The 11,370-nt window shown below is 40.2% G+C and overlaps 1 protein-coding gene across 1 annotated transcript; it reads right to left on the bottom strand.

Moving 5' to 3' along the window:
- Positions 1–73: 73 nt before the first annotated feature.
- LOC307170297 (5-hydroxytryptamine receptor 3A) lies at positions 74–9,425 on the bottom strand (the record flags this gene model as incomplete). The annotated part of the gene is made up of 8 exons (XM_079891383.1): positions 74–415; positions 1,096–1,278; positions 2,208–2,418; positions 6,784–6,944; positions 7,028–7,197; positions 7,612–7,718; positions 9,157–9,201; positions 9,321–9,425. The coding sequence occupies 8 exons, from the start codon at positions 9,423–9,425 to the stop codon at positions 102–104; spliced, it is 1,296 nt and encodes a 431-aa protein (XP_079747509.1). The 3' UTR covers positions 74–101.
- Positions 9,426–11,370: the final 1,945 nt, after the last annotated feature.

Here is an 11,370-nt window from a genome sequence, read left to right as displayed (position 1 = left end):
TTTTGTTGATGGTCCCTTGCATTAAATCAGGAATAAATCTGGGCTCCATTGACCTCATCAAACGTTTGGTGTCTTCAGTTCACAGAGCAGGCAATAATATACTACGCCTTTTTGTCTAGACTGTACGAGTGCAACCACAGAACCATAATTGTGCTTAAACTCACAACGATAAAGAGAGTATACAGTATAAAGAGCAGACGGTCAATGACCTGACCAAACATGATCCATTCACTGGTGCTGTTGTCATTACTGAAGTGCTCTTCAACTTGGTGGCGGATGGCCAATAAATCTTTACTCATCTTCTTCATTTCCTCTAGACATTGTTCCCAGACACTCTCTGGACTTGCATTAACTTGTCCTTTCTTTGGAATATCAGTCATGGTGTTTTTGTAGAAAGTGCTCATAGATCTGTTTGCTGTAGACAAGAAACAAGAGCACTGTTGGAAAACATATTTTACACCAATGATATGAACTCTGACATAAAGTTTGCACAAATAACTAGTGCAGGGGTTTTCAAAGTCAAAGAAAGTGGGCCTCCCTTTTGACACAACATACACAATGGCGCCTTCCCACCCCCCAATTTTGACAAATTTTCAATAGCGATCAGTGCGCTGAGAGCACCGCACACACATGGTTTGTTTTGCTATCATCTCTTGTGCCTAATGCATGACTCTTGTATGTCACTGTAATCATCTTTACCTTGGTTACAATCGTCATCCATCAAAACTTTACTAGTGCAACACTGGTTTGGTTTATCCAACCGAGAGCTGTAGTTTGAGTATCATTATGCTCATGCAGCGGTTGGGTGTTTTGAACAACCGTTCAGTCTAAATTTTACAGCACCATGAGAAACAGCTTGGGCTGCTCTGAAACAATTACAGAATAGGAGAGAGATCATGCTTTGAAACCAAATACACTATTCTCTCCACTATCACTGATGAAATCGGCTGGGTTTCCTCTGCATTGGGGCTGTTTTGGACTGACTGATTGAATGCATTCGGCTTACTGGATCCTTGGACTGAAAACTTTCCAGAACATGTCAGGGGAGTCGCGCCCCACACTTCGAAAAAAGGGAAGACAAAAGTATCTGCTTACCATCATCATTTTCTTCACAAGATTTCTTCATACAAGCAAGCTGAGCCAGATATTTCAGGACCAGAATCCTGAGCCACTTAGGTAAGGGAGGAAAGTCACGGGAACCACACAAGATATTGGTGATGATGACAGTCTCAAGTAGACTTGCTACCATCAAGGCCATGCAGAGAGAGAAAAACACATCTAGATCGAGAGAGAAAGATCAGATCAGATAAGGCTGGAGGTGAAGAAGGATTTCCTGCTTCTGAAAGAGTTCTGGGCTGTTTTTTAAATATCTCGTAAGCGTAAGTATAGATCGTAGAGACCATTAGTACCATATTGATGGTCTACGATGCATTTGAGAAACGCAGCCCAGGCTGTTTTATGCCAGACCCTAGACCTGAAAAACTTAAACCCAAAGTATACTTCACAAAGCCCGATTTGTCCATTCATGCATACTCTATCTGCATAGGTTGCACATTTTTTTGCTCTAATTAATTTGTCCACAAAGTGGTAACAGTGCCCCTGGGATATTAGACAGACACACCAAAGAGGTCAGAAAGAACCCATATTTGTACAACTCTAGCTAAAAGATTAACAATATGTTTATATGGGTTATAACTCCTGGTGAGAAATTGGAGCAATGACGAAGAATGATGAAGCATTCTGCAGACAGAGTGCAAGTAGTTGTTAATGCACATGCGTTGACCTCTTTTGTATGCGTAAATGTTAAATGTAGTATACTTTGAAAGGCTATGCCTTCAACTGTGTGTCAAAAAAAAAAAAAGTTTTAAGCTGATTAGCCAGAACAATCTTCATGATTAAACTGGTCAACTCAAGGTCTTTAATACCTTGAAAAAGCTATCTGTTAGCATTCCCATTCATCTTAAGGATGGTCGTCAATGGAGAAATGTACTCCCAGATGGTTGTTATGACATATACCAGCACTAACTGGGCCTTGCTAACCAGCCAAACTTTGACCCCTTTGGTTTACCAAAATACTCTTATTGGGTAGGTTGCACCAGCATCCCATGCTGGAAACCATCAACATATGCTGTTGACCATTTTGCCTTTTTAGCAGGGTAAAGATGAAAAGATACAAAATTAGAGAATAAGAAGGTTTTAGAACATACTAATAAGGGGTAAGTTGTTTCCTGTGACAGGCAGCAGGTCATTCATTAGCAGCAGGAAGACGGTGTAACCCAGGATGAGTGTCATTTTGAAAGAAGCACGGTCCACACTTTGAAGAGGCAGGAGGAAGCTGAAGAGATCCAAAGAAAGCAGGAGGCTGCTGGGAATCAGGAGGTTCACCACATACAGTGTAGCTCGACGTCTCAAGACAATCTAGTCCACAACAGTGAGGGAAAATATTAGTATCAAGTGTTCTCAAGTGTAAACTTCTTTTCATAGTAGCAAACATAACACTTAGGGGTGAATTCACTAAGAAGTTGTCTAACCTCCTTGTATTGCATATCCATTTTTGTTGTTTTCAACTTTATCTTCTGTTTTTTTTATTAATTTTATTTTATTTCTGACATTTTCCATCCTCTTCTTCAACTAGAGTGGTCCCACCAAAAAGTGCATTCAGTTTCTGGCACAAGTGCAGACGACAAGCTCAACAAGTTCAACATGAACCTGCTTATTGCACATTCTGAACACTTGAATGAGTTGTAATCATACACACCTGCAGCTAATCACCATCTCATTTGGACTTAAACTGTGTGTTACATGGACTCACTGTTAACGTACCTGCATTCTCACCTCACATTTCTCACCTGTTTGATCTCCATTGTTTCAATAAACTCCCTCTCTTGGTTTTGTCTTCCTGCTCTGTGTTGGTGTGTCGTAACAGAAAGGCCAGACCAAAGACCATGAACCCAGTGGGAGAGGAAATTCTGTCTTCCATTTTCTTGAATGGTTGGGAAATTCAAGCAGTATGTGGAGAAGTTTTTGGAATATTGCCACCTGGCATCGTGGGATGATCATATTCTGATGAACTTTTTTTCTGGATGGACTGGACAACAACAACGACCTATTGTTGCCAGCAGGAGATTTCAGCGTGACCCTGGCACAATATATGGACATTTTGCTGTGTCTGTGTGGCTCATAATTTACTGTAGGTGAGGAAGAGGATAACATTGCCACTCAGCTGCAGTCCTCCCAGTCCACTCCTTGTCCTCCCAGTCCACTCCTTCCCTCATGATGTCCTTGATCATCTACACAGAGCCATTCCCCACCGCAGAGCCAGAGCTGATGCCGATGCCCTCTACGGAGCCAGTACCTGCAGCCTTGTCCGTCCTTGAGCCAAAGCAGTCTGACCAGGTGTGTGAGCCAGTTCTTACATCTGTGCCTGTGGAATTTTTGGTGGAACTGGATGAGGAAGTGAATTGTCATCATCATCCTCCAGCATCAGAGAGTTCCAGTGTTTCCCAGTCAGAAATAATTTATGTCCTGGTTTCCTTCTGTTCCAAATCTCTTCCTCCTCCACTGGTTCAGGTCAGTTTCAAGTCTCCTATGTTGGCCAGCTCCAACTCTTCTTCATCGTTGATGCACTCTCCCTGCTTCCCAATCCCACCTCCTCTGCCTGTACAGTGTTGACCAGGAGGCAATTCCAGAACTCTCTGCCTGTCCTGTGTTAGCCTAGGAGGCTGTTTTTGAACTGTCACATCTCATAACCCTTTGCCTGTGCTACCCAGTTCTTCTGCCCTGTCTCCGCTGGCTCCATTCATGCCTTCAGCTCCTCCTACGCTGGCTCCACCTAGCAGCTTGGATTCACATTGTTCGCCAGCTCCACCTGTTGACCTTCTGGCTCTACCTCTACCCTCCAAGCCTGTCACTCCACCTCGGCCCGTCGTCCTGACGGCTCCACTTTGGCTCCTTGCTCCTCTGGCTCTACCTGGGACCATCATTCTTAATGATCAACAGGACTGTCCCTCTGGCTCCACCTTGGTCAGTAGTCGCCCTGCCTTCGCCATGGACTTCCGGGCCTTCATCAGCAACTCATCTCTCTCAACCCTTTTGGCTCCGTCGTGCTCCTCCTTCCCTCCATCTTCAACTCAGTCCTTAGTTGCACTGGCCCTGCCTCAGTCCTATGGCACTCTGGCTTAATTTCTAACACTTGGCCTCCTGTCCCCATGGCTCTGCCTTGGTCTCCAGGACCTTCAGTGTCACCCGTTCTCTTCAGATCCACCTGGGTCTCTACCATCACCAGCTCCACCTCAGTCAGTCATCTTCCTGGTTCCTGGTTCCACCTGGCCTCTCCACCAAGGCTCCACTATGACTCTGCTGTGGGCCTGCTTCCTGGAGCTCTGGCTTGAGGTGACTCCCTGGCTCCTGCCACCATTGTCTCCTCCCTGGCTCCTCCCACCGTCATCTTCTCCCTTGCTCCTCCCACCATGGTCTCCTCCCTGGCTCCTTCAACTGTCATCTTCTTCCTGGCATGCCCACCGTGGTCTCCTCCCTGGCTCCTTCCATTGTCATCTCCTCCCTGGCTCCTCCTTTCCTCCATTCCCCCATGGATTGTTGGATAAATTTTGGAGCATCTAGAATCTGATGCTGAGAACTGTAACTAATCACCATCTCATTTGGAATATTTACACTATTCACTTGCACTCAGTCTGGGTCTGGCCTTGTTGTATGTACCATGGACTCACCTTTTGCATTGGACATCAAACATGACATCATACTTTTGGGTTGTTTACTAACCATCTAACCAAGTTCTATTAGCGGAGCTATAAGGGGCTTACGTACAGAATTAAACTTTTCATAGTTCCTAGCACTAATGGCGGACATATCCCCTTTTTGTGTTTGCAGGAACTGGGAACAATGTTAGTTCTAGGAACGCCTTTTATGGGAACTAAATTAGCTCCTACTTCAGAGTAGGGTCTTACCCAGCACAATAGGAACTATCAGTGACGTAAGTGTAAGCCGATTGGCAGAACGCACTCGAAACACCAACACCCGCCGTATAAAAGCTGTGTACACACACAGATTATAGCCTATATATTTACTCCATGAACTAACTCTACGAACATGGAAACAGTGATAGATGGACCTCTCAACATTTACGCGAAGGAAGAAATCAAACACAACTTTGAGGGGACCAAGAAAAACATGATTATGTATTTCTGCTTAGCTTGCGACATTGGGCATCAACCACATGGTAAATGCTAATACTTTTTCATATACTGTCTGTTTTCTTTGTATAACAGTTCTCGGGGAACCACCCTGGTGGCTAGTTCCTATAACTAACTTCCTTGAACTACCCAGTGCAAAAGGGGCTATAAGGAGCTGAAGTGATGACATATTTTTATAGGCCATCCCGGAATTTGGCATCTCCCTGGTTCATTTGATAAAACACCAATAGGAGTTTTCCATTGGCTGAACAACATTTTAAAAATCTAAAGAACCTTTTTCCACTATAAAGAATTTGTGACCATCGTTTTGTTCATCATGATAATCTTTATAAATGAACAACTTTTATGAATTTTTAAGCTTAAATACAAGCGGCAGAAGTAAAAAGCGAAATGTTTTTATAGACGAACTACACCACAGACGCATGACTCCAAAAGTCACCATTATTAAGTTTCTGACAACTCTTTCAGTCTTTATTTAAAAAAAACAAACATTTTTTGAAGGATTGAGTTTGAAAGATTTTGCTGGGAAAGTGGACAATTGAGTAGATGAGTTTATCTGTTTGATGTGATGACGATTAATATCCTGACATCCTCTGTTGTCCCAATTAGACAATTTTTTAAAAATTATTATTATTACTATTATTATTAAATCACAAGGGGGTATTACTGATGTATTATTTTATGTTGTAAAATAGAATGAAAATATCTTGAGCTTCTGTTCACCACAGACATTATTTCAGGCATTTAACCAAAAAACCCATTCAAAAATGCATTGACTTCAGAGCGATGGAACCGAAAGTCTGGGTTTTTGCTTACAAAAATATGTCATCTCTGCTCCACTCTTTGAGAGCTGTAATCCATTAGGTGATAATTGTTTTTTTTTAAGTGCAAATATACCTGATTTGTGTAAAAATTAGGCTCATTACAGATTGTGCCATATACAACTTAGTAAACTCCAAAGGAGTGTGGGAACTCCAGATGGGACAGGACCTCCAAAGGCGGTTTCCACCTAATGGTTAGTGGTTTGGATGGTTAGAATTGTACAAGAATGATGATCAAATGATGAAGAAGAGCCTTATACTGTAACTGGTCATATCCAGACACATAGGACCTATCCCAAATGGCACATTTCATATGCACTTTCGGTCTTGTGGAGTTAAAATGGCTGCCATGAGCGCATGTCCGTTAAGTCCATAATACCGTAGTGTGTCCAAAAGTGTGTCATTTTCGGTTTCAGTAGGGTGCTCACGAGCACCCCCCATGCAGTCGCCAGTCCTTGATGCGCACTTTTGCTTTTCGCACTTTCGCACTGGTGCGAGCTCCAAAGCAGACTTCTTCCCGACAGTCAAAGCGGCATTACGTCACAAAAGTGCAGACTCAGAGGAAGACCGCGAGTGTTTAGGGTGCCATTTGGGACAGGGTCATAGTGTACTTTACGACTTTTTTTGTTGGTGTCTGGATCACAGTGTTGAAGCTATGCTGAATAGTCAGAGTAACATACGCCAAATCATGACAGTAAATCACTGTTGTGATTCTTTCTTAGTGAATTACCCCTCTCAAAAATGCCACCAACATAAACAATGAGGTTATCCCATCCTCCTTCCAGAAAGAGCTGTACAGGTTTTTCTGTCAGCAAGTCAACCAGCTCCCACTCTCCTTTAGTTGTCATTGCTTCAAGAGACTGCTTGAATATCTGCTTCGCTGAACTAAAGAAGAACAACTGAACATCATCACCTGTAGAGAACGAGACCAACAAGAACCATGTAATCATAAGTAGCCAAACAAGGAATATATAGTTTTCAGTTTTGCTTACTCACGAGTGTGTTTGTAAGAGTTGAAAGTATATGAGCAGTTTTGGAAATCAAATGGAAAGGTGTAGATGTCCAGTTTGCATGAGCTGATCACATGAATCGGCCATCCATCCATAACTTCACCAGTAGAGGTCACATAGACATAGTATGTGTCTGGAGCTCGGTTTTCATCCATGCTGCAAAATGATGGTGGGTGGCAGGTTAAAGACAGACAGGGAAATTCACCAAGAATTTTACTTTTTGCATGTGCACAATCCAACACACTCACATGGCAACTATTTTACATTTTGCTGAATCGTTGGCTAATTCATAAGAATTCGTATCTCTCATTCGAATATCTCATTCGTATGTTTTCGTACAATCTGCTATACTTCCCAGTGACAGTTAGGTTGGGGTTAGACCTTAATGATTACTTTTTCTAAAAATCTTACGTTTCCATTCAAATCACATCATACAAATTCATACGAAATCACCAGCACATAAATTAGTTACATTTTTTACGAGATCTGGTTGGAAATAAAAAATGTTTGTTGTTGTTTCTGTTTCCTTGTCACTAGTCAAAGCTGTTATATTTGACTTGTGCAACTTACAATTCGTTAATGATAATGTCTGGAACCCATATCTTCTCTCTTGGTAGTGAGATCTTTTTTGTTCCACACTCATCAGGATCCCAGCTCAAACCTTCAATCTGCCACCTCTACAAAAAATTATAATTCTATCAGCACTGCTTTTTAAATAGTACTCTTGCAATAGTTAAAACAGGCTTGGATGTCTTAAGCACTGTATAATATGATTGGATCACGCAAACTGGCTGTTAAAGGTACAATATGCAAGATTTTTTTTGCCGCTAGAGGGCGCTACATTCCAAACAACAACAACAACGGCGTAGCTTGATGACGATGTGAAGGAGCGTGAAATGATGGGAACTGTCGTTTTAAACTCCACCGTGGATGTAAATCAGTCAGACGGGAATCGAAAAATCATGTTCATGGATGAGGCTAAGTTCTATTTTTATAATGACATGCTTTTTGTGGCGAGGGGGGCGTGGTTCAGCGAGGTCTGTAATGGGAAAGAGAAGAGACGAGCGGGAGGCAAGTAGGTCAAGTGCAAATGAGGAACACCTGTGTCTTATTGCTGTGATCCGCGTGGAGAGACCGCTTATAAGCCGCGCGCTCGAACAAGAGAGAGACTGAAGAGAAAATTGGACGCAGAGAAAGAAAACCGGTGGATCCGAGCTCTCATTTTTGAACTGTTTTGTGCCGTCGCGGTTGCCACGGTGAATGCGCGTTGTGCACGACTTTTGTTTGTTTTGCTTTATTTTAATAAAGTACGAGTCCCAGTCACGCCGACCCCTGTCTTCTTCCTTCCTGACTCTTGAACCTCATCACACTTTTATTTCATTAAAATGAATTAACCGCAAGAAAAGTAAGGTTTAATACTAAAATGGTTATCATAGATGTTACTGTATGTCGAATTCATTGTTGTGATAACGCGGCGCAGTTTTACGTGTTCTAAACAATTGTTGTAAAAGTACATTCGAACATACCCACATCATTTGCCAAAATACTGATTAATCTTTATGTATAACACATGCTCTATTTATTTACATGGCCATAAACACCTGATGTGATAAACAATGTCAATAAACTAAACACAAACCTAAAGCAATAATACTTCCCTTACATAAACATAACTATTACCGAATGCTACATTTGGAAAATATAAAATTAAGCATGCTTTGTCGACAGAACCAGCTGCAATCGGTAAAGAATAATTGTGTTCCATAACGACTGCAAGAAACAAGCTAAGTTTGTTGCTTGATAGACGCTACAACTACAACTTTCGCATTTGTCCAGGACTCCACGCAGTACGAGCGGAAACCGAGGGTAACGCGGATATGATGCAATTGACTGGCGACTCCCAGCTCCCCCCTGCTCTAACGCCCCGTTTCCTTGGTTAAAATCGCAATTTTCTCACGATTTAAAAATAGATGGAAACATTTGGGATATTGTAAGTAATCAACTTAACAAAATATATAACACTGCCCTTGAGATTATGGGATATTTTAATGCAAAATTCTTACATATTGTACCTTTAATTCCAGGTCTAAACAGTGTCTTGGTCATGACTCTTACCGTCCTCACCCACAGATATGTTTCCAACACCTGTGATTTTTCATTCTGAAAGGGAAAATATGTGGATTCTGTAACCATTTTTAGTGGATTTAGTGTTATTCTAATGTCATAATTTTGTAGACTTTTTTAAAGTAAAAGCTGTAGTCTTCCATAGATTTGCTTACCACTCCTAAAATGCCATAAAGAGTCAAATCCACACTGACGTTGGTGGGAGTTTTCAGACTTATAACCGGCCTTGCCTCGCTGTAGCTGATGACTTCCTCTTTCATGGCATTAAGGAGAGACTTTGTTGTTGGTTCTGAACAGTTTAACGGCTCTACAGATCCTAGCAAGAGAGCTGAAAGAACAATACTTGAATTCAGTGACATTTTATGTATTTCAATCAGATTATATACATTAAAGGTCTGGTTACGCAGTGGACAATGTGGTTTGTGTTTGTTAATTAATGCATCTTTTTGGATTAACTTTATTTTTGAGGGTCCACTTTAAGCATTCTACTAACTATAAGTAACTTTACAACTACATGTCAACTAACTTTCATTGGATTATTAGTAGACTGTTAGTAGACTGTTAGTTTAGGGTTTGGATTTGAAGAATAAGTTGATGTAGTTTCAAAGTTACTTATAGTCAGTAGAATGTCTACAGTGGACCATCAAAATGTGTAAAAAAGATTTTTTTTATATAAATCTACAATCAAATTAACTCAAAACAGTAAAAAAAAAAAAAATTGTATGGAAATATATCTTACATTGTATAATGAAGCAGTTGGTGATCCACTGGAACCAAGTGTGAGTGGAAAGCCATGTTGAAGCCTGTTGAATCTAGTATTTGCAATATATGGCAAATATGCACAAAATAATTACAATGCCACTGAGTAATTAAAACAAAAGTACGGAGCTGATGAAAAAAAAAATGAGATGGGAGAAAAAGCTCTTGCAAATGTTTTGCATTCCCCTGAGAAACCCGAGCAAACGCAATGTTTCTTGATGGAAAAGCATACGGTTTGTGAGCAAACGCAAAAGTTGTATAATATTTTTTTTTCCTCCAGTCGTGTCCCTTTAGGGGCTCTGTACAAAAGCTTTACCAAGATTCTTTAACATTACCAAGCTATTAAACTGTACAAAATTATAATTTCCCACTTTTTAGTGATAGTTGGGGAAATTAAAAACTCCAAGACAAGCTAAAAAGAAACAAAGAAACAACTAACATTTCAGCATACTTAAAAATAAAAAACCCTAATAAAAAAAATAAAAAAAATCCATGGCCAATACACCTAAAATGTAAATAAAATATTATAACACAAAAATTGTCATACTTTTCTTAGTCTTACCTGTGTTCTTGGAAGACAGATAAAAGCCATCAGGTCCTCAGTCAATTCGTTTGCAACTAAATATTAAGCAGATTTTACTTTGCCAATTTGTATGTGTGGAGGTTTAAAGCGCAATGGCTAAATAACCTAAACACTTGCTTTTTATATGACTTATTTGTTTACACAAATTCGAATAACCAGAACAGGGGACAATGGCTTTTTCACACCCATTTTTCTAAAATCAATCTCAATATTTTACAGCCATTCGACAATATTCAATATTTGCTTGCCAGCAAGAAATTTGCAGTAGTCAAGATGAAAGCAGACTAGGGCCTGAACCAGAATATGAGCTGCTTCTCTGGTAAGAAAAGTTCTCACAAATGTTTTACAGGCAAACTAAATGACAGTTGTCTAGAGTTGTATCAATGTTCTTGTCTTTCTCTGGGTGAGATGGTTGAGTTGACAATGTCTTGGCAATGGTGGTTCTCGGCTGTTTCTGTTTTTAACCATTAATAGATTTTTCCTTTGTAACCACTTAGCAAAAATAATACAACTGTACCAACAAACCAAAACTTACAGTTTACTGCACACTTTTAAATACAAAGGTTCTTTATTGCCATCAATGAGGGTTCCATGAAGAACCTTTAACATCCATTAAATCTTTCCATTCCACAAATGTTCTTTATTGCGGAAAGGGGTTCTTTAGATTGTTAAACTGTTCACATTATTAAAAAAATAATTATATTATATTACTTTTTTTTTTTTTTAAATAACTGTTTACAGAAAGGTTCTCTGGGAAACAAAAACATGTTTGTAGAGTGTAAACATATTTTCTCTAAAGTTTTTATTCTTAATTTTAGTAGATTATTTATTGAATCATTATTTCTAAGTAACATTGATGACCG

The sequence above is a fragment of the Squalius cephalus genome (assembly GCF_949319135.1).
Source record: "Squalius cephalus genome assembly, chromosome: 13".
In the NCBI taxonomy this organism is placed as follows: domain Eukaryota; kingdom Metazoa; phylum Chordata; class Actinopteri; order Cypriniformes; family Leuciscidae; genus Squalius; species Squalius cephalus.
The sequence above is the reverse complement of the archived record's forward strand: the minus strand, read 5'-3'. Positions and strand labels throughout refer to the sequence as shown.